General features: G+C 42.7%; 1 protein-coding gene across 4 annotated transcripts in view; it reads left to right on the forward strand.

Moving 5' to 3' along the window:
- The window catches only part of CadN (neural cadherin), a 494,271-nt gene that overhangs the window by 260,755 nt on the left and 209,158 nt on the right, over positions 1–24,358 (forward strand). The window contains exon 1 of one of the 4 annotated variants that reach the window (XM_019048303.2): positions 9,450–10,895. The exons of the other annotated variants lie outside the window; for them this stretch is intronic. Coding sequence (XP_018903848.1) covers positions 10,706–10,895 — 190 coding nt within the window. The 5' untranslated portion in view covers positions 9,450–10,705. Of the gene's footprint in view, positions 1–9,449; positions 10,896–24,358 lie in introns of those variants that run through there. 4 annotated transcript variants of the gene reach the window in all.

Here is a 24,358-nt window from a genome sequence, read left to right on the forward strand (position 1 = left end):
TATAAAACTCCTTCAATTGCTGAAATAGGCAATTTGCATTCCGGAGAGTTAAAATAATTGCTGCAAGCCCCTTGCACGTCTATGTAAGTATGTATCATTACATGAGTGCTAACAAGGAGGGTGCTTTTGGTTTTCCCTTTTTTAGGCGTAAAGGGTTGCAATAGTGCGAGAGACTTAAAATTATGCCCTGTTGATTTTGGTTCCAGCCAAGAGGCACGGTAAAATATAGAACCTCTGATAAAATTTGGATTTTCATTGTAGCATTTGTTAAGGCCATATAAAACTCCTTCAATTGATGAAATAGGCAATTTGCACTCCGGGGAGTTAAAATAATTGCTGCAAGCCCCTTGCTCTGAAACAAAGTCCTATGGTATCGAAGTAAACCGAAGAGCAAGGATCCATTTCTTGAGCTTCGGTCAAGACTTCATCTGTCGATAAAATCGCGACTTGGGACTCTATCGAACTGTTCGACTAACTTTTTACAATCGATCCACCACTACATCTCGATTTAAATCCGAGTTCAGTGTTGCGTGAATAGAGCTGTGGTACGTGGGAGAATGACCAGCCAAAATCGCTGACGGAGTGATCCCAGGAATGCGACGCACGGCCAATATTGCCAGTTCGTGTGATAATGTGAATATTATACCTCGAGTTATGCGGGGGAAATTGTTGATTTTTCGCCTTAATGTGTCAACCACGGCCAGGGTTGAAATGGTCAATACAAGGTTGACGGCCCGAAAGGAGTTCCTGAACCCGTTGGGTTCCCTTGTCGCTTTTTCATTAAAGTGGCGTGGCATGCTTTGCGATTTATCGATTGATCTGCCATTTGATCCGAAGGAAAGGGTCGATGAAGACAGTGTTTGCAATGAACATCTCAATAATCGATCCTTAACCATAGCCTTAAATGGGGAAATATCGATAATCTTTCACTCACGCCGCGCCACTAATTTTGGAGCACGTTTTCGTCAGCATTTTGACCTTTGCGGTTTTGGGGTATTTACACCCGTAAGTGTGGTATCAACCCCTAGATGTCCAAGCCGGGTCAGATTGCGAAAAACGAGTGCCTCGCGGGTTGTATGGGGCCGGTTCACTCAAACTTTAGATATCGGTCTACAAATACACCCTAAGAAAAGGATCGGAGGTCGAATTGAAAAATGAAGGAGAAAAAAAGTAAAGTGTCAACACAGTCGAAGATAGAAGAAAAACTATAAGACTAGAAACTAGAGAAACTTGCTCTGGCCTCATATTTCTATTTGCTCCTAAACCTGTGATACACCTCATTCATAGCATAGAGCGGAGCATTGCGAGTTCACGTCTCGCGACATCGCGCCTTCAATTTTGCGGACGCAACACGGACATCCATCAAGCACGAATAGTTGTATCTCTGCGCCGTCATCAACGCGCGTCGTTTTCCTTGCTCTATTTCCATACTGTGTTGGTTCCCGTTTGTTTTACTTGTGAAGGTGACTCAAAATCAGTCACTTTTTGCAGAATTATGGATTAATATTTTAAGAAGAAACTTACACATCAGAAATTGATAAGGATTTTGGAAATTTAAAAAGAAAACCACTCGCAAACTACGAAGGTTGATGATCACTCGATTAAAGTTAAGATGAGGTCATGACTCGGAATCACGCAGAATGTTCTCATCATAGGGAAAAAAATCTCTTATAAATCTTAATTTCCCTCTTGGATTCATGCTGTCTGGCACAACATTGGTTACATCCAATCAGAAAGCAATCTTAAGAACCCTTCAGGTGAAAGATCACCCTAACTATTTTGTCAAAAAATTACACAAAATGGCAGGGCAGTTTATCCTAACTTCAGCATACCTTAATACATTTTTATCGTCATATGTTCCGTAAAATCCAAACATTAGACTTATTTAGATTCATTTTTGTTCTTTGCTACTTAGAACCCAGTCTTATGCAAGGAACCACTCGTTAAGAGAGTCAAAACTGTGTGGCCACACTCTAAATTTGTATTGGAATTTTAAAAAGGCTCCGAGCCTGGAAAATACGACGAGTCCCAGGTCCGCGGAGGAAAGGGCGTCCGTCGGCGAAACGGTGGCAGTTTATCAAGGGAAAAGCGCTATTTATCTCCCTGTTAGCGCGACATCATAGCTTCGTGTTTCACTTACGCAAACAAGTAACTCTGCAAAATCGCCGAAAAAAGGAAATTATTAGGGTCTAAGGGGACCGGAGTCACTCTCCCGTGCAAAAGAGAAACGGCGTATGAACAACCAAACGTTGCCGAATTTCTACCGATAAACCTAGAATTTGTTTGATATTCCTTTCGTATTTTCCTTTGATTTTCTCCCAGAATGGACCAACAAGGTACGAATTTAAGAATCCTGACAAATGGTTCAATACTAAAATTTCATGTAGAATACGATCGAGCTATGAAAATGACTGAAGTCACTTCTAAGATACTATAGTCCACGCCACGAAAAGTGGCGGGTGAGGGGCGGAGACAGTCGGCCAGTCTAGTCTATCGTTGAAGGGTTGAAGCGCAGGTATAGGCCCGTAGTTGAAACGGGTTAACGACTGGGCCAATACCTGCGCTTCAACCCTTCAACGATAGACTAAACCGGCCGACTGTCTCCGCCCCTCACCCGCCACTTTTCGTGGCGTGGACTATAGTGGTTTTTTTTACATCAGTTACGGGAATTTCGAATTCTCCACACACGAGAAAGAATCTACATATCATTACATATTTCGTCGGATAATTTGGCAACCTAGGAATTTTTACAGGATGTTTTTCCATAGCACGGCAGCTCTGCTCGTTATTTATGTAGTTTCGGCGGTAGTAAAACGAGGGGACGGAAAAAGGCTCGGTGGCGAAAACCGAGGGGTGACCGCGCAATATACGGGCGCTTCGACATTCCGTCGCTCGGCGGACATAACGGCATAACTGCACTTGGACACGAGCCCGGGGAAGCATTGAGTTAAATGGATCACAGGGTTCATCGCAAAGTGTAGTTACGCTTTTATGTCGGGCGCACGACGATTCATAGCTTTGACGAGACACTTGATTCGCTCGCCGAATAGGTCGAAACCTCGTGGAATTACGATGTTTGGCCGCCCGCTCGCTCCCCACCGATATTTAACCCCGAGTTTTTTGTATTTATGTTTTCGACACACCCTTGTGGTCTCCTCTCGTCCTATCGCACCCGCGGCAGCTCTCGTTGTCCGCGGACGTTCATGCATCACGGTAATCGAACCCTTTTCTTATCGGAAATTTCACCCCTTCAATCGGAATATCTCGCTGGAAACAGCAACCATGTAGGAGACTCAGAATCGGCTTTTCCGCAGAATGGACCACTAGACAAGGTACGAATTTCAGCATTCTGATACATGTTTCTTAACCAAAATTTCACCTAAAATGCGATGCACACAGCAAAAATTACCGAAATTAACTCCTTACGAAGATATTTAATGATTCTTGATGCGTGAATTCAAACCACCCGCTCATGAAAACTCAATGCTCTACGTGATTCACATCGCGCGGTGAACGTTATCATGACAGTCTCTGCGATATAAAAATCTGGCAACCTCCACCTTGACGCTTTGGCTCAGCTATAGCATAATTACTTATTGTTTGAACAACACATGGTGGGAAATGAACATTGCGCGATTGAGAAACTTGCTGAAACCGTTTGGTGCGCGATTTGACTCACGTAGAGCTTTGAGTTTCTTGTGAGCGGGCAGTTCAAAATCCTCGTAACCAATGTGTAATAAAAACGTTAATATCTTCGTTAGGAGTTGGTTTCAGTAAGTTTTCGTGCGAATCGTGTTCTACATGAAATTCTGGTTAAGAATCATGTATCAGATCGCTTAAATTCGTACCTTGTCTAGTGGTCCATTGGGGACCGAGTTCACGCGCATTGATATTTCTTCTGCAATTGTCAAGGTGGACCACATACCACACAGGTTCTTCTTTTCTCACCGGAAATTTCAGTTCTCCGATTGAAATATCTCTCTGAAAAAAGCAAAAACGGCTTGATGAGGACGGAGTTCACGCGCATTGATGTTTCCCCTTCAATTTTTAAGGTAGGCCACATATCAGCCTCTGTGCTGCAACAGTTACCTATTTGTGAATTCCCGCTTCCTGGCGCAAAGTGCTTCCCAATTCGCATATTATTGAAAAAACAGCTGAAGTTTCAAATATAATAAGCGAGATACCGATGTAGTAAGAAGCTCTGAAATATACTTCATTTATTTTTTCTTCCCATTTTCAATTCTTTGAATTCAAGAAATTTGCCGAAAATTACGTTAAACTTCCTGAACTTTACACCATCCCGTGATTTTGTCACGTTCTATACGATTTCCGAGATGCCGTTCAACCCGGACGACAGTAACATCATGAATTAAATATTTAATTAAAAGCAAAAGGAAGGAAAGTCAAGCGAGATGCTCTTTTCGGAAGAGAATCTTCCCTCTAATTGGCAATTGATTAAAACAGACAAAAACAATTAAAAATTGTGAAGGAACGAATACAGTTGCGCTGGTTCTTTTCACTGCGAAAGAGTGCTCTGGGTCTGAAGTTATCGGAAATGAAGGAGAAGTCACAGATGTAGAATTATTGAAATTGATTTTTAATATTAATTTCAGAAAATTACTTTTTTCGCTTTTATGGATATCATGAGTATAAAAGTCATATTTTTTCAATTATAAAGTAATATTGAGGCGATTTCTATTTTCCATTTTTTTTTCACTATTATTAATTACTCAAATTCATTTGTTTACCAACTGAAAGAGAAAGATGTGGTTTCAATCTTGTAACTATGTTTGGATCATTCGATATGATCTCGGGTTAAATATGAAGATATCATCTTTTGTCACGCGCCTCTTTGCGCTCAGGATATTTCCTTCCAAGTAGCATTATTAAAGATTTCGGCCTTAACCAGCTTTACGCGCCTATTTTCATGAAGTCCCCCTCCCCTAACCCGCCCATCTGAGTTAGACAGCGTTATGCCTATAAAGTTTTACTAGCACTAAAATGCCGGCTCTTGTGATTGATGCACCGATTTTGCAGGCACCCGAATCGGTGAAAGAACGTGACCGCATTTTGAGATGAACTCCTGCCGTCCGTGTAACTTAATGCTCCCTAGGGCTCGTTCGCAAATGGAGGCACGGCCCTCTCTCGGCGGAGCGCCGAAATTGTTCGCTGACCCGAGAATTTTATTTTACGACCCGTCCGCATGCATTGAAGTGTCATTATTATCCGGGCCGAAAACCAGATGACGGCCAGTTTATTCATTAATTTATTGCCAGAGTGCTGCAGTCGCATCGTTGCGTCTAGTCGTAAAGGGTCAAGCTTTCCTTTGATGTTTTCTTCCTTCGTAAGATGGGGAGGGAGCCCATGTGAATGTGTAATAGAAGGATACCGCTCTTTTCCTGAGAACGAGAGAGAGCTCATCTCTTACTTAATTAGCGTTTAAATTTTCAAACATTTTAAGTAGAGGACCACCCCTCTCTTCCTAACTTTTTTGCCCATTAGGTTAATTGTCTCGGAACATTCTCTTTCCTGCCGGGTCTTGAATGTCGAATGCCTGGCCTCCGCGCAGCCATGCATGGAGGAGGAAAACTCTGCCGTACTAAGAAAGAACGCCTTATGAAACTTTAGATATTGCCGAATTTCTTTCAATGAAATACGAGTTTTCAAGGAATCTTTTGGGTATTTTTCATCCGATTTTTCAGATGATTCCATTCGCAATTAGATCAGAAGTATATGTGAAAATTTCAAAGAAAAACACCTTCAAATATCTTAAAAATTAATGTTTATCAGAGGAAATTTGGCAACTCCTGAAGGCGTATACGGCGTTCCTCCGTAGCCCGACAGAACTCCTCACCAGTCCGGAGTGTCTTCAAGGCGCAATAAATTCAATTAGGGGGCGGAGAAAAAATGAAAAACAAATATTTGAAGTCGTAATGTTTCCCGGAAAGTTTCCTCAAACGGGCGCTATCGCCACCGCCCGGATAAACAAACATTTCACAGATATTATCGAGCTAAGTGACAAAATGGCCGAACATTTTAACCGCCCCCGCGCGCGGAGGAAGCACTGTTCGTCCTTTCCCGGACGAAGGAACGTAACTAAATTCCAGGTTTGCGAAATCGACCTCGACAATTCAGATTTTTACAAGAACGCACCTGCGCGACTTTCCTCCCCAATTTCTCCGATTTTCGCAGGAGATCAGAAGAAAAATCAGGGGAATTTTCATTCAGAAATGCCCAAAATTCTCCCGGTGAAACTACTATTTGTGAGGGGAAATTTGGCAACATCGAAATGTAGTTATGTTCTTCCGTGAGGTTGACGACGTACTTTAGTGGCGAAACTTTCCTCCACAGAGGTTGTCACTTTGACCTGATTTGTGGTCAGAACTTGGAGTGAGAACTTGGTGGCGTTTAAACGGTCAGCGGTGCTTCAACAGCTGCTCATTGACGGCACGTGGAATTGAGTGCTCGACGATTAATCTTACTCTATAATTTATTGAAAATCCTCTAAGTAATAATGCATAATGCGTAAGGCGCGAAGCGCTGCGGAGAGTTGGATCGTGAAGCGGTCAAGGGGCGGACCCCCTAGTTTTTTTACTTCAACATTTCTCAGTGCAAAAAAAGCAGCGGATTTATATTATTTGGAAAACTCCACGAACCACTGGCCATTCGGTAGAAAATGCTCGAAAACTGAGGAAATTAGGTAATCGATTCTGTTTGGTCTGAATTCCAACGGCGCACAGTGAATCGAGTTAATGGGAGAGGCCGAACAAAATCTGGAAACTTTAAACACTTATAACTCCGTTTATACAAAGCTTTGAGGTTCAAAATTGGTTTCATTGGTTTCCGCATACAATTTTCTTCTAGAAGCACCCCTTGATATTGAAAATGCAACGAAATAAACATCAAAATTTGCAGTTTGAGTCAAAAATTTCATGTTCGACCTCCCCAATTGACTCGATCCACTGTGCGGCGGTACATCAGTCGTCCATCCAAAAAATTAACGGATCCCTGTCGCGAAAAGTGCCCTATCGTCCCTGTGCCCGACTCTTGCATCGTATAAACGGAAGCAAATTCAGTACAAAAGCTTCGTTTTTTAAAACTAAGCTCACGGCGCGTTGTTCGGCAACATACAGACAGTAAGCTCGCCATCAGATTTAATTATGATTTCCCAGCCGAGCTTTCAAAAGTCAAACACGGAAATATTTCCTCGACGATTTAATCGGTATCGGGGCGATAGCGGATGACGGGGCAATAACACGCTACAATTGGCGGAACACATTGAAACGTCGTTTTTATGCTCCACCGTACGCAGAAACAAATATAAGCGTTATTTCCGCCAGGTAGATGCCGACGCGTCTGCCAAACTTCATAAAAAAACCCCTCGAACACCGGATAAAAAAGCTAATCGAATTCAGTGTTCCCTGTCTACTCTCCGCAAAGTTCGGACAGCATATCCGTAATGCAGTCTGAGAAGACACGGACTAATGCTGTCATCGGCAGTTTTTGGAGGGTTCTGAGTAGAGAAATTATCGATGACTGAAGTACGAAACCACGTATTCTCATCAGCGGTTGCTGCTATCGGCAGTTTTTCGAGGATTCCGAGTAGAGAAATCATCGATGGCTGAAGTGCAAAACCACGTATTTCCATTAGTGACTGCTGTTATCGGCGGTTTTTGGAGGGTTCCGAGTAGAGAAATTATCGATGGCTGAAGTACAAAACCACATATCTGCATTGCGGTATCTTAAAATGTCCGCTCCTATTTTACTTATTTTCGTGGTCCTGAGATGCCTCGTCCGTCGGGAGTCGAAATCTTAAGACGTGCCTTGAAACCTCTTTACTCGTAATATTCACGAAAGTGCCTTCACTGTAGTAGGGATTTTATTGTTCATTATACGGCCTCTTCTACGAAATTTCAAATCTAAGTAGTCTCAAGGCGCGTTTTAAAATTTCAGCTCGATTGCTCCCTCCGTTCCAAACGGGCTAAAAATCAAAGCCATGATCCCGCCCTCGTAAAAATTAATTCGCGATCCGAACACCAAGACGCCAATAAATCGGGAAAAGTAATCCCGTAATTCGCGAATCAACAGCCGAGCAAACAATCCCGAGACGTCAAAGAAAACAGCGTTCGACTCCTCTCGGTCCCTCCTTAAGTAATAACCACGCGACCCCAGTGAAAATTCCAGCACAGATACGCGGTTTCTGCATAGCACAACAGCGCCGAGGTTTCAACCCGACCGAGAAGCTCCGGGCTGTGGATACACTCGAACGCAAATTATTCCCCCTAAACTTATTTGCCGCCAACTTTCTCGCGACGGCTCAACCCTCCACCCCCCTCCTCCCCGCGAGTTAACGGCCGACGATCCTGAAACCCTTCCCCCCCTCTTCCACCCCAAGGGGGGAGGGGGTGGTTCCATTTTCGCGGAATCGGCGACAGCGACACTCAATCGACCCATATTTTTCGCAAATGATGGCGAAATAAATCGCGAGGTAACTTGATTTGGCGAACACGCTCGTTCGAGATTTCTCTCCGGCGGGAGATTGACGCGTTATTTCGGAAAGGTACCAACTCTAAGTTACAGAATTTTTCAGGACACAAGTAAAACTACTCAGGAGGTGGAGAATTTAACATAGTATTTCTTGTTCCTAAAGGTCTATCAATGAGAGTTTTTGTCGGCGCAAAAGTTGCAGGGAGTCCGCCATATTTTTCACTGTAATTTTGGAGTACAAATTTCAGAGTTGGCACCTGCCTGAAAAGAACCAGAACCAGGCGCTGATTTTCTGTCCAAAAATTGAGAAAATGAGGCAATGGTGTTTATTTTTTATCATGAGAAAAGAAAAAAAAAACGCGAAGAAGAAAAAAAGGGCCATTTTTGTCGAAAAATGCAAGTGAAAACAATCCTGTTAAGAACGAAGACTCGGTTCGGGAATTTCAACTTGTAAAACATCAGAAATGTCGTTAAATGTGCTTTCATTTGAGAGAAGATCGAGCGGATATGCTGATCGGCTTCGAGCATATGGACGTATTTCGGCCAAACGGAACTATGTGCATTATGACATGAGTCCTGAGACCCATAAGAATACATGAATAACAGGGCTCAGTTCCTAATATACATAATTCCGTTTGGCAGAAGCACGTCCGTATGTAGTCAAAGATGCGTTTTTACATTGAAAAGTCCGATAACTTTCATAATTTAGGTCAGTCGCAACCTCTGGAACAAGTAGCAGTACAGATAGATTCCACCTAGAGTGAAATATCTATAACGTGTGAAATTGTTTTTCTTCAACTCGATTCGACTTTCTTTCCTCTATTTTGATTTGCTCTCATCATGGTGCGAAATTCGCAAAATCTGGCGCGTGTGCCGCTGCACAGGGGCTCGCGGTGCCGATTGCAGCGTCCTCTGGCGGCGCGGCGGGCAACTACGCGTTTGGCGCCACACAAGTTCAGTCGAACCCCCATCGCAAGCCAAGAAACAACTTGGGCCCCGCGCCACCCGCGAGTTCTCGACTTAATCCCGCTCTCGCGCTTTCGGAAAATTTATCTGCTTTCCCGACGAAGACGAATTTTTTCACCCCCACCCCGAGGGGTAATTTATCAGCACCTTTTTCGATAAATCAATAAAACAGAGTGGCGAGCAAACAGTCGTGATCAAGAGATGGTCGTTTTTTCAAACCTACGGTCACCGGATCACTCTGTTATCAAAAAATTCAACCGGGAAAATTATTAGTAATTTGGGAGGTAGAGACATCGGATCTGTGTTTTTTTGTCGTTGTTTTGTACTCTAATTGTGAAAGTTACGTGGGGAAAATTCGTTGATTAAGACTAACTTCGATTGAGAAAAGCTCGGAAGAAATGAAATTAAAATTTGATACGTTATAAATCACAAGGTATTTTAAAAAGTGTAAGATAAGGATTTACGCTCTGTTTTTGTTGATACAGGGGATGATATTATCGATTGACTAATGGCCATTAAGAAAAGCTCGAAAGTTGAAAGAAATTGTGTGAAAGTTTGTGAAGTGACAAATCACAACCTGTGAATCGAAAAGTGTAATCCAATTGTTTATCGGTTGTTTTCGGTAATTGAAGTGCTCCGTTGAGTGATGAGTTGGCTCGCTTTCTGCGCTGAATTCCGCGAAGTTTCCGAAATCTGAACGACCGACTGGCCCGGTGAATTGGTCCGCGCCAAGTCGAAATAAAATCAAAGCGCATAGCTTCTTTTCGGACGTGTTTTATCGCTCGTAATTTTTTTATGCAAGGGGGAGCGGACCCCGTTTTTTTCTGCGTGCACGTTCGCTAAAAACACGGAGCTATCTTTTATGTCGAAGTTTACGAGCGAAAAATTATGAATGTTCCGGACGCTCTGCGAGCATTCTATCGGTATTTTTCAATTTTTCCGGTCGGGAAGTAAAGTTCATTCGGTTCCTGCCCCCCGAATTCTTTCACATTGTTGCTGCGTTCTATCGAAAAACCAGGAATTCGACGCTCGTTCCGTGTGCTATTTTCCCCGAATTTTTTTTTGAAAAAAAAAATGAATCGTCGATTCGGTTGAGCTTTCTCCCTGCGTTTTCGAATTTCAACTTTCGTTGTCGGTTCGTGCTTTGCTGTTATGGTTCGGTTTTTCGTTTCGCGTGTCGGTCGTTTTGTTTTTCGTTTGGCGGAGGACCGGGAGTGTTTCTGTTAGTTTCCGGTCCCACTCAAATGTTTAAATGTGTTATGAAACGTTGCTGTTTTTCTTGGTGTTTGGACACTGGTTCTCCTCGTGGATCCCGTTTCGAACTCGTCTCGGAAAGTGCGCGCGTTTCGCTCGCTTGAAATGTGACGCTTTGTGCGTTTATATTGTCTCGATGGTGGATCCCCTCAAAGTTCTGTGGGTGCTAACCAACAGCACTTATCTAGGTAAAGTTGCAAGCATGTTCTTTTGAAATCACAGCATGACCAGAAAATGTTCCCAAGTTAAAATGAATTTCATGATCTAAATCGCTGCTTTCTAGATACCACTATTGTGGTAGAAAAAATGATAGGTATGCACCGAATGTACGGTTATCGGCCGTGTTGTTCGGTTCATGCGACTGTTCTCTCGGTTCTGGGAACTGTATCCTCGGTTCATGAAACCGAGCTTTTTCGTCAGTTCTGTTAGGTTTGAATGCTCGGTTGTATGAACCAAGGATACGGTTCCCAGAACCGAGAGAGAAGTTACGTGAACCGAGCAATACGGCCGATATTGAACACCGTACATTCGGTTCTTATGACCGAAGTTTTTTCTAAGTGTAGAGTTGATTTCTTCCAGCGAAAAAAAATAATATTGCTTCCTCCTCAAAAGAGCGTCCTATTGTTATAAATTTGGACTTCATTTTGCGAGGAGAAACTATCGTTTCTAGCTCCTTCATTTCGCGAGGAGAAACTATCATTTCTAGCTCATCAAGTGAAACACCTATCCGTAGGAAGAAACATTTGGCGTATACCTTGTTTCCAAAATGAGCCATAAACAGTAGCTATTTATCGCAAAATTAGTGTATTCGATTCTTGACAACAAATTCAGTTCTACAGCGCCATCAATGAAATTTACAGGGTTGAATGGAAAGGCACTAAGTGGTATTGAACTGGAACATAAGAAAATAGGTCTAAAGTATTAATCTTCCACAAGGTTCTTTGAGATGAACTTCATGTTATATTAGCGCATACTAAACTTTTTTGGTGGATTTTCAAATTTTGGCCGAAACCAATGTGCTTCACACAATGTGCAACACGCTAGCTCAAAAGTAGACTTGACTCAATTTCTTTGTAATCGCACGTGTTGCCCCTTCGCAAAACATAGCCCAGTATAAATATCAGGAAACATTATCACATAATTTTAGTTTCAAAAGTGAATCGACGGTGAAACTGCAAAAATACGCTTCTCAGTTGTGGTGTTTCGAAATCTCTATACAATTTTATTTTTTAAATTTAGATACAACCGACATTATGACTGAAAATGTTTCACGGAATATCCTCTATGAACGGAAGAAAAATGACAGAAATTTTCAACAAATGACGTGCAGCAGTTTTCCATGTAGAAAATAAAGTATGACAGGAAGTATGCCATGCCGCATAGGGAGGTACGCATATCTGCAATTACAAAGTCGATATTCACTGTGCACTTTTTTGGTTTCCCTCCGGAAATTTTACACCTTACAGGTTTGAATCGAGGAATTTTCCCTGTTAAATCAGCGATTGAAAAAATCCTAGAATTTTAGGTACCATGCTTGGAAGGTGGTTCGCGGAACGATATTTACCGAGCAGAGAGGGTGTTTCTCGAATCGATGACGAGTGTTGTTTTAGAACACTCGAAACTTTGGAGCATCCATCCGCTCATCCGTAGGATGTTTGTGCTCTCAAACGCCCCGGCAAGGATTTGTAATTTACGGCGGTTCCCTTCAATGCTTCCTCTTAGATCCCGTCCGGTTTCATCGAGCTTCCCCACAAACTAACTCACGATTTTTTTCCAAGAATGTCCATCGCTCCACTACAACTGGACGTATTTCTGCCAAACTGAACGATGTGCATTATGACGTGAGCCCTGTTATGCATTAATTCTAATGGGTATCAGGGCTCATGTCTTAAGGCAGATAGTTCCGTTCGGCAGAAATACGTCCGACTACGGTCGTCGTCGCGAAATTTTCCGGGAATGGAAATTCCACATCCGAACGAGTACCCCGTTGAAGATGAAGGAAAAGTGGGTGAGGTGTATAAACACTCTCCCTTGCTAACAGTGGCGTGGCGTGCTTTGCGATATATCGATTGATCTTCCATTTAAATCAATGGAAATGGATCGATTATCAAGGTGTTCGCGAAGAACACCTTGATAATCGATCCTTTACTGCAGCTTCAAACGGAGAAATATCGATAATCGATCCCTTCACGCCACGCCACTGCTTGCCAAGGAAAACGCCGTGTGAGCCTTCAGATGTTGACACATTTCCTTCAGTAAAATATGAATTTAAGGGAACTTTGTGAATATTTTGCTGCGAATTTTTCAGAGAATTTTATTCGTTATCAGATCCAAATTATGTAAACATTTAAAGAGAAAATATTCACAACACCCCTGAAAATAAACATTTTATCGAAGTTTCCTCTTTCATAAAATGCGCTTGCAAAAGTTCAAGCACGCGGTCTATTTCACGGTCTCTCTTTGGTTTTTGTATGTATGTACGCAGGGTCTAGTAAAAATGTTACTTTACTTCGACGAGGACTCGGAAGACCCGGAATCTAAGTTCGGTTGCGAATTCAACCGACTCGATTCAACCTGCGCATCGTAGATGACCACTTCAAAGTTCAGACTTCGGTTCAACGGCGGAAACATCTCGTAAACAAGACCTCTCGTAAACAAGACCTCTCGTAAACGAACATGCATTGTGCAATTCATGCATGCATAGCGCGGTCAATTAGGATCAATTCCAGCCGCCAGGAATTTTAAGTTATTTACACTCCGCGCGAGCAAACACGCATTTCAAAGGCCGAAAACCGATTACGCGTTCGATGTGGGCTCGCAGTGCGTTTCAGCGGATATTACTGAAACCCTCGGCACACGTACTCTATGTGTTTTGCCTGCCTTTCGTCGAAATCAAGCCCATTTTGAATTTTGATGTCACCGGCTGGAAAAGATCTATCTGCGTGCAGAATCTAGGGGAAAATCAGTCGTTACCAAATCACCTGCTTTGTTGTTGATATTTGTTGGTGTGTGATGTATTGCTAGCGGGAGGGGGGCTACATTAACTGGACTACAGTTTGTAATTAGGAACTAAAATTTAAGGCACATTCATGAAAACACCCATTTGCATAGGGAAACCTGTTGCACAAATGACGTTTTTAACATGAGCCAGCAATCCAATGGATCATATCTTGCTCTTTACACAGTTAAAAATGTCCGCGTTTTGTGTCACTCTGTGTTACTTTGTGTTATTTTTCTTTGTGTCAGATCAACGCAAAGCAGTGTGACATTTTGTGTTAAATCGACCTAAACCGTGTAGGTTACTCTGAAACATCGGGGCATGAAGAAAGTGTCCTGCGAAAGTGTCCTGCGAAACTTACGTACTCTTGTTTTCCTCCCTAGATTGTGACTTGCAAGGGGATCGATCCAATCCAGGTTTGATTCTGACGGCTGGCGCTGATTTTAAGCTTGTTTCACGAAGTCGCAGATTTTCAACACAAAAACTTGGTCACTTCAACACAAAGATTTGGTCGATTTGACACAGGGAAAACTAGCACATACAAATTAGCCAATTAGACATTACTCTTCGGGTTTTACTTCCTCAATAACACAAAATGTTGGTTACTTTTTCTTACTGTGTAGTAACTACTTTTCGTACTGTGTGTATGACTCTAAAAACTATAACTTGACCCATAGGACGTAACATCGATAAAGGAATTCGATAAACGGTTCTTTAAATTTGCATGAAGTCATGTGCTCATAGTGCCGATAAAGTCTTAAAAATAGTGCGTTTTGTCACAACATAGTGGGTTCTTTTAAGATTTTTTATTTAATTTCTTTTAATCTCATTAAATTGTACCCTTTTTTACCTGATTTCCCTCTTTAGTATGGACCAAATTCTCTCAAACTACTAACCGCGTCTCAAGCTCGGGCTCGCGCGGTGAACTCTGGAGTCCACAAAAATAACGCTTGTTTGCTCACTTCTTTTTAAACTCTTAGCGTTTGTGTAGTTTATTAAGTCTCCCCACAAGGTTGCCTAGTCATGCACACTAATCTCAATTTGTCCGCTCATTCCGGGGTGGAAAGTGGCCGATTCAACTCGGCATGACGGCCCTGCCCGCGGTGATTATTCCATATTTGTGGGTTGCTCCAACCCCCTGCCCGCGCGTTCGCCGAACTTTGCTGAATTTTTGTGGTATCCGATGGAGGCAGGGTATTCTTCCGCGCGCAAGTTGGCAAGAGTTGGCGGTCGGAAAGTTGGCAAGGGCTCCCGGGCCGTGTTTATGCGCGGGTTTTAAATTCGAGCCCGCTAACCGTGAGAAAAGAGTAAGAGTAAGGCTCCTCGAAACTTCGGCGCCGTCGCACAGTGAAGCAAGTCAACGAGAGATTTCGGACTGGATGTCGAAAGCAGGGTGTCTGCAAGTCCGGAATTTCTGGAAAGTCCGAAATTTTTTTTCATTTTTGTCGCAATTTAAGCGGGAAATTCAAATTTTCAAAATTTTTCGAATTTCGCCAGTTGAAGGTATTGAAAAAGTAATGAATTTTTCTGTTGAGGAGATACTGAATTTCTTGAGAATGTACCGAAAAAGTACTGTAAAAGTACTGATTTTTGACCAGCGTGTTTTAGTAGACACCCTGGGAAAGTTTAAAAGCTTTAAATCGTCGTTAGTACGAAACGTAGACCCTTAAAAGCGGCCGAGTTGTTTTTCTCGTCAAATTTTCTAGAGAAACATCCCTTAAAATTTATTATTTATCGGGTAAAAAACATCAAAATTCGGGGTTTCCTTAAAAGATTTCATGTTCGACTTCTTCCGAAAACCCTTTCTACTGTGCGACGGCGAGAAAAATGGGAGGAAAGTAAAACGGGGGAACGCTTTTCATCACTCCGGGTTTGCGGTGTTGTTTTCATTTTTCGCCTCCGAGGGACAAAGTTGCCCGGCTTCGAATTAAAAAGTGGATATTTTACAGGGGTTAAAATGGGGGAAATTGCTGATTATTTACTGCGATCTGGCGACGATGCTGAGGGAGTTTCCGAGGTGCCGCGTCCGCGCCGTTGAAACACGATGAAACTGTTTAATTAGTTTTTATTTATTTAATTTATTATTTTCGCTGGCTTTGATGCTCGGCGGCAGAGTAATTTAATTCGGATAGTTCTTTTTGTCTACTGTGCTTCTGAACCTTAGAATAGAGAAGAGGTAGCTTGCTATTTTTGCTTATCGAAGGTTATTAGATAGAGTTAAGCAAAACCGTCAAACATTGTGGTGTTTCAAAATCTTATCTCCTTTTTTTAATTTTTTTGAATGGAAACAGACCAACATCCCTCCTTGAAAACTATTGCAATTTCTTGTCTATGGGAAGGTTATATCCACAAAATTTTAAGCGGACATGTTAGTTGGTTTCCTTCGATGAACTTAAAATAGGATGTAAGATTTTAGAACTCCGCAGTCTTGATACGACTATTTTACTTACTTCTATCCAACTGCCTTCCACAATTCATGAGTAGTCTCTATGCACACTCAACGCCCCCTTCGATTTAAAATTAAAGCGAAACAAAGCAGTCTAACCAAAACCGAAAGATAAACGTATCCGATGGGATTTAGGCGTAATCCAAGCCGCCTAAATGAACGTCGCCTGAGGAACACTACCCTGCTAAGGAAGAACGCCGTATGAGCCTTCAGACGTTGCCGTATTTCCTTCAGTAAAAAACAAATTTAATGCGAAAATTGTGAAAATTTTTCATCAAATATCACAAAAAATTTTGTTCGCAATTTAATCTAAAATATCTGAAAATTTCAAGGAAAACTAACCATAACTTCCCTCAAAAATACATGTTTTATCCGGAGAAATTTGGCAACTCTTGAATGTTAATACGACGTTCTTCCTTAGCACGGCAGAACACTAATTACCCTCTCCCGAACGATTCCATCCTCGGGACACGTCGACGTCCCGTAACCTAGATACCGATTTTGCATTGTGGCTTTCTAAACGGACTGCCCGGGCTGTAGTGTTACGGAAGAGAACAGTAAGTCCATTTCTGTGTGAACCACGCTCAGCCCTTGCTCTCATGTGCTTCAAGGCTCATCCCAGAATGCCTTTACGTCTTTTTTCTTGTAACACAGCAGCGGGGAGATTAGGGTCGGGGGATCGTCGCACAAACACCCCGGCCTAACCGTAAAAACACACCTTCCGCCCAGTCATCCCCGCTCGATCTTTGAGGTTAGGTCGGGGGGGGGGGGGGGGGGGGTCGCGGTTTTGACCGCTGCACAAAACGCCGCTGCGGCATTTGAAGACATTTCCAACCTGCGGTTCTGTCGCGGTTCGTCCGCGACCCGCCGCAACGCATCCCGAAGCTCGCTTGCCAAAGTTCCAGGTCATGGAGACTCGAGTGTTTTAGAGAGCCTCCAGCTGCCGTGCTAAGGAAAAACGCCGTATGAGCCTTCAGACGTTGCCAAGTCTCCTCCGATAAAAACTGAACTAACTGGGAAAATTGCGGATATCATTTCCCGAACTTTTCAGACAATTTTGTACGCAATTTGATCTAAAATATTTGAAAATTTCAACGAAAAATATGCATGAATGTTGTCAAGAATACATGTTTTATCGAGGGAAATTTGGCAACTCTCGAATGTTCGTACGGCGTTCTTCCTTAGCACGGCAGAGTGAATGGCTGTGTTAATATATTGGTTGTCCAAATATAATTTTTTTTATCGAAAATCAGGTCGGTTCTAATTGCATCTTGAAGTACTGAGTATTTTGACCGATGTTATCCAATTTTTCCCAACGAGGTACGTTTCTGTAATGGATGAAACTGATATATACCATTTTTCATGGCAAAATGAATAGTTTTCCCCGCCATTTTTCCGTTTTTTCGCCAAACTGGCTCTCATTTACCTCCACACTCAAGAAGAGTTAAAGCAGTATCTCCGCTCTCTTGCCCATGTTTTTTGCATAGGTTGTGTCTTATAGTCTAGTATGGGAAGTTAAACATGATGTGTTCTTCATTTTGCTATCAGGAACTATAATTTCCAGCTTATCCCTGAAAACACTTATGTTCGAACACTTACGTTCGGTAAACGAACGGTACACGTTGTCTCTAAACCGAGCCAAAACTTTTAAGTCCCGATCGCAAAATGTAGTCTAATCTAGAGAGGTTGGCGCGAAAATCGGCAACGCTCATGAGGTGAGCCGCCGGGTCGCTTTTTTGTATTCATATCTGCGTCATGTATTATTCAGAGCACGCTCCGCACCGGAGCCGGCTGAAATTAAGGAAACAATCAAATTTCTTGCGACCACTCGTGTTCCGCGGCCCGTGGTTGGAGAAAACCCACGGTCATACAAACCGAATGAAACTCCCGTGTTTCCGCCGGCAAGTGCGAGTTGCTTTAGGCTGACAATGAGAGCATTGAATTGTGGCCGCGTTGTCAAGCATCGAAGGTGTTGCGAACTTTCGCAGCAACGGAAACGAGATTCTTTTCTTGCGAAACATCAATGAAACATGTTTTGGTCCGCGTGTGCATAGTCTGAATTTCACTCTTTCCTTGACAGTTTCCGGAGACAACTTACGCGTTCTTGGAACTCTTCGCTCTTTGTTCCCCAATGCAAGAATTATAATAGCCTCTAATTTTTTGCTTTAACTACACGGACTTTCCTCTGTAATTTAAAATCATAAGAGTAATGCGTAACGCGTAATGCATAACGCCTGCGGGGTGAAGTTTCTCTGGGTGTTGGACCGCTAGGCGGTCTGAAGGCGTAACCCCCTAGTCCTTTAGAAATAATTAGAGCCATGGGTAAAGTATCACTCTGTATCAGTCGAGTCCGAGTGATGCTACTATTTTAACTCGGGAATAATGCAGTATTGCCTACACGAAGATTTGAAGGCAGCCTAGTCTGCCTAGTCCTTTAGAAATAATAAGAACCATGGGTAAAGTATCACTCTGTATCAGTCGAGTCCGAGTGATGCGACTATTTTAACTCGGGAGTAATGCGGTATTGCCTGCACAAAGATTTGAAGGCAGTTTGCATTTTCCGAATCGCTCTTTTTCATTCGTTTAAGTTTTAGTCAGGTCGATGTGAAAACTTTTTCTTACCGATTTTACTGATTCTCAAGAAATATTTTACAAACGAAATAATTATTTTTCATATCAACCTGATAATGATTATAACCGAAAAAGTGAATCAACCGAGTGATTAAGAAGAAGTCGTACGCTTTTGCGTCCAAAAATGGAATTCTTCTCTGGGAAACATTAAATTGAACATTTTATCAGCGTTCGGATGAATTAAATCTCCTCCACTACAATATTCGATACCGGTCGAATGATGTGTTCAAATATAGGCTCAATCACAGAAGCGTGTATTCTTCTGCTACCGTTCAGAACGAAGGGGTGGTTTCCCCCACAATTCTCCAACATCCCCCCTCGATAGCCACGAGTCCGAGTGTAGTTCAGTGTTGCCGTGCTCGCGGAAAACCGCGTATCCGCAAGGGGTTTCCGTCGGATTTACGTCGTTCTTCCCCAGCGAGCCAGAGTTCAGGTTGCAATAAAATGAATCAAAGCCGAAGTGGATGATAACGCGGGGGAGGGGGGATTACGGGAGCGTAGCCGCCGCCACACAAAAGGTGATATTGAAGTAATAATCGAGCTACAATGATACGGGGCTCCGGCGAGGGGGAGGGGGGGGGGGCTCGCGCAGGGAGGCAGTCCATATTTGTCGATAAATCAAGACGTGGCCCGATGACCATTGAAAAATTTCACACCGGATGAATCGCCGAGCGGTTGCGAGTCGAGCGCCCGGGTCGGCCCGCCACCGTTGCCGCGTTCCGGGGAGTTCGCCGTTTCCCGGACGAAGGAACGTAGCTTCCCTCCAAGTAACGTAACTCGATTTCAAAGAACGTAACTCATTTTCATGGAACTTAATTTCATTACAAGGAACGCAACTCCATTCAAGGAACGTAACTCCATTCAAGGAACGCAACTCCATTCAAGGAACGTAACCTCATTCCAAAGAACGTAATTTCATTCCGAAGAACGTAACTTCATTCCCAGGAACGTAACTCAAAGTAACCGTAAACACGGAAATGTTTAACTGTGCACGTTCCATAATACAGCTTTTAATCAGCAGTAACACCCATTGTATCCTTTGGCTGGTTTTGGAGGAAAACAGAAACTCAAGTCTAGCGCGCCTTCAACATCTCGAGATACTCTACGCACTACCGCAAAGTTAGTTTAGTTGCTTAACCCAACCGAACCTAACTCAGCTTAGTTCCCTGTCGTTTTCAGGTCATATAGAGTGGTGAGCTTATCAAGTTCACCTTAAAACGACTTCTTCTTTGAGAAATTAGTCAATATTTTACGAAACAGTCAGCAAGGAATTTATTGCAACTGTCAACTAAAGAAAAAAGTACTCAAAGTTCCCCCTTCCCCCCAATAACCAGTAGCACGGAAGTTTTTAATCGTGTGGTACCTGGTGGCTTCAACTTTATTCGCGATTTCAATGCGTAATAATGAAACCACAATTCGTGCACTGCTGCACTTATTCTGCATAACCGACTTATTGAAGGCGAATTATAGAGTTACTGAGTCCTATGTCCTAAAATTCATTAATGACTCCTTTTTGGCTCTTAAGGCTGGCAGCGATATACTTTTAACAAAAAGTACACGTGTTTGAGTACCTACATGGTAACGCTGTCAAGTGATCTGAAATACGATGCGATTCTTATCCAACATGACAACAGAGGGTCTGAATCAGGATCGATGGCTACACGGGAGCAACAACGGGCTAAAGCTACCTCGGAATGATCGCTGCAATTGAATGATAAATAATGAGCGTCTGAGGACAATAAACAATGACAAAGGGCCAATTCACAGATCTCTTTTTTTTCCGAATCGAATTGCCCATCCCTGCTCGCTTGGCCGGGGACCGAAAAAAGGACACTCGAAATAAGCTTTACTTTACGACCCGAAATCTGGGTCGAAAATTCCTCTAAATGTGGATAATAGAATATCGATAACGAAACGTGCAAAACACTAATCTGAATTTGTGGCGCTGGACGCCCGGTTGGACGTGAATCATCTTTACAAAGGGAGACCAGTCATTCGTTAGGAGCGCTCAAAATTACGTAACACTTTTTCCGGTTTTAGTCGCGGAAAGAGGAGGGCGTTTTTAATTTAAACGCATGCAATGCCACGTAACAATTCAATTTAAAAAAAAAAAAAATCTTAGTTTTCAATCGTGGAAGTAACATGATTTTAATGGCGATAATCCTAAACCCAGAATAAATGGAGATATTTCTACCTTGTTCAACGTGAAGTAAATCTAAGGATTCGGGCCTTCGTTGAAGATTGGGTATAAAGGGGAGAGGACTGAATAAAGGGCGCCTAAATGTGCTGTAGGTACAGTTTCTTAACGAATGAGTCCTTTAAGTGAGCATATTTTACCATCCATACCTCAAAGGACTTCGGATGACAAGCCGAATAATTGACATCCTTAATTATTATCAATTAACATTGAATGAGTTCTCATCTCTACAGGTACCAGGCCTATAGGTAGGCAGTTTAACTGAGTTTTTTTTTATTTTTTCCTAATCAATGCAGTCCGACAGTCAAAACATGATCTCAAAATAATATGTGCAAATAACGCATCATGATTTAGCAAACATGCTTACTTAGCGTTAATGCCTTACTCAACAGTCCATTACGGAAGTTATTGAAACCGTTTAGTAACGAAAAAACGAACAAAGTAACCCAAAAATAACCACAAACCTGGAAATCTCTAACCTGACATGCTTTTTAATAAACCCGAAATCGTTAAGAGTCAATTCTAAAAGCCTAACGAACACGAAGAGTCCGTTCGCAGATAAGCCCTGTCATACCAGCGGGCCGATTATTGAAACTGATAGACAAAGCAATAGACAAAGACGACAAAAGGGATTTGGAGGGATCCTATTGGTGGAAACGGGTGGTTGCAATGGACAAAGGAGGTAGGTAATAGACTAACTAACGGCAACCCACGAGAGACCCGACAGTTAGTCTATCATTTTCCCCCTTAGTCTATGAGAACCAACTATGTCAACCAGTAGGATCGCTCCATACTCCCTATGTCATCTTTGTCTATCGCTTTGTCTATCAGTTTCAATAATCGTCCCGAAGTTCCACATGTACATCACGATGCTCATCCTGAAGTGTGACGCGACTCCCTAACGAACCCGGAATCTCGAGGCGTCGATTCCGAACACTTAACGAGCCCAGATCCTCGATTTTCAAACGAGCTCTATGAAGCCAGTCCCCTGATGCACATGATGAGGCTCATCCGAAAGTGGACACGACCCCCATCCCCCCTCACCCGGGCTGACCCGGGGTCCGAACGAGGCGGCTGTAGGGACGACGGCGCCTGATCGATAGGCAACCCGCGGTGGTCCCATGCAGCGCGGTGCCCGGCTCATTTTTCAAGACCGCGAATTCGGATTTCGGCGGTCCGATTACCGAGGGCAGGCGGGGGGGGTGTCCGCCGGGCGGGAGGGGGTGGAAGGGGATGCGGTGCTGTTGCGCGGGATGAGCGCTCAATCATTCCGCCGCCGCCGCGTTTCAATCAAACCGAACCCCTGACAAATAGCCATGTTTTTATTTATATGGTTTCCGGGCGTCCCATTAATAACAGTTAACCCATTTTCACCCTCCGCCTTCGCCTCCCCCCCGGTCCACCCCCCTCCGCCGGTTTTTGTTTTTTGAGTCTTTGCTTCCGTTGCGGTAGGACTCGCTGCCCGCTAGTTACAGCGTCTTCGGTCTGTCTGCGCCGTGAGTTTCTCTATCGCGAGACGAAGAAGGGAGGTTCTCCCTCTTTCATTCTAAATCTCCCGCGGTAAGCTGAGATGCGATTTCCTACCCCGAGGAACGTTATTTCAATCGAATCTTCGGAGATAGAGGGTGATACATAGTAAGAAGAGCTAAACTTTGTAGAGGGAAGGAATGTCACGTAATGTCATAGAGCCTCTGTGATAACTTCACTTTTTGTTATCACGGAATGGGGTTCTAGGTATTTTGATTTTTATATTTTTTAAATATTTATGTTTACTGTTTGAGGAGGGGGTTGAAACCACTCCGGAACCTCCCAGACGTTACGTTCTGTTCTTTTTAGCCTTGATTACCCGTTTTTCTTGTGTTTTTTTAGTCTGAACGTAAGTGAAAAAGGTATGAAATTAACGATATTGATTTCCGGAAAATCTCATAAGAAAAGTGAAAATTAAAATTCAGTGGAGGTCGTTTGGACTTTGTTTCGCAATTAGGAACTAAAATTCCAGACTAATTTATAAAAGCATTATGTGCCTAAGCGAACTAATGGTATACCTGCTGTTTCTAATATGAGCCAGATATTGTAGTTCCTAATTGCAAAATGAAGTCCATTTGGTCCGAGGAATTTCATTACATCTATCTACCGAGAAATGAAGAGTGTCTATTCCTCTGAAAAATGTTTTTGAACTTTCAGAATTGAAACATCTAGGGACAAGTATTATGATTGTCTTTTATTTAGTTATCCTTAGAACTTACGAGAGGGTCTATGGATTTCGCCAAATTTTATATTGATCAATGGAATAACTGATAAAAAGAACGAAAATCTAAGAACTCATAAAAAAAATCCCTATTTTCTATTCATTAAACATAGAGCGTTGATTTACCCGGAAACGCTGCTTAAATGAACGCTGCATAATGAATAAATCAACGAGAAGTGCATTCTCCGCGGCCTTTTGGACGTATCGTAATTATTGGAATAACATCGACTGAAGACTCATAAAATCTAATAATTAAGAGATGAATAGGTGGCTCCAGAGTTACGTTCATTTTCTCGCAGCAAGTCAGTAATTCTTTTCATTTTCCCTTTATAGTGCAAGTTTTCTAGGGCAAAAATACCAACCCGCCACACCTCTCTCTCTCTCTCCCTCTATTATTTCTCCCTCCTTTCGGAACATTTAATGAGACCCGATGTTTATGTTCGTAAGAATTTTGCGCATTTAGTTCATTTGCTGTTTTAATTAAAATCCCCGGGTTTCAACTTCGAAACGCCACACGTTGGTTCAAACCCTCAAACGGCCAAAACAATCAACTTGAAATCGGGGTGTTCATTTTCTGATTCTATAGAAAGAGTGTGTCTTGACCCCCGTGAGCGGCGAATCACGTCAAAATCTGCCATACTCGAGTTGTAGGTGGTTTTTTTAAAGACTGTTTGAATTTTTGACCTTAGTTTTGAGGCAGTTTACCGGTTTTTCGGCCGTATTTGAAATGGAACCGGTGGCTCTCCTTAACCCGAATGATTCAACCCTCGCTTCCTATTGATGATAATGACCTGTGCAAAATGGTTGTATGCGGAGAAGTTTAATGTTACCATTCTGCATAATTTAATCAACAAAATACGTGTCGTGAAGTACTAATTGTTTTCTTCGCGTAACTATGGGCAAGACAGGAGTGCCGGATCTCGGAAATAATTTGCCGCTGATTGATTTTCAGTGAAAATGGACTCAAAAGTCAAATTCGACTGAATCGTAACTGAGCGAATGAAATCACACCAACTCGGAATTGTAAAAATGCCCAAATTGTATTAAAGATGTCTAATATTCATGAGAGCTATTGAGGATGGCGCATCTTTATCAGACTCGGTCTTCAAAGTGTCTCAAAGTATATGTACT

Source organism: Bemisia tabaci, chromosome 5 (assembly GCF_918797505.1).
Source record: "Bemisia tabaci chromosome 5, PGI_BMITA_v3".
In the NCBI taxonomy this organism is placed as follows: Eukaryota; Metazoa; Arthropoda; class Insecta; order Hemiptera; family Aleyrodidae; genus Bemisia; species Bemisia tabaci.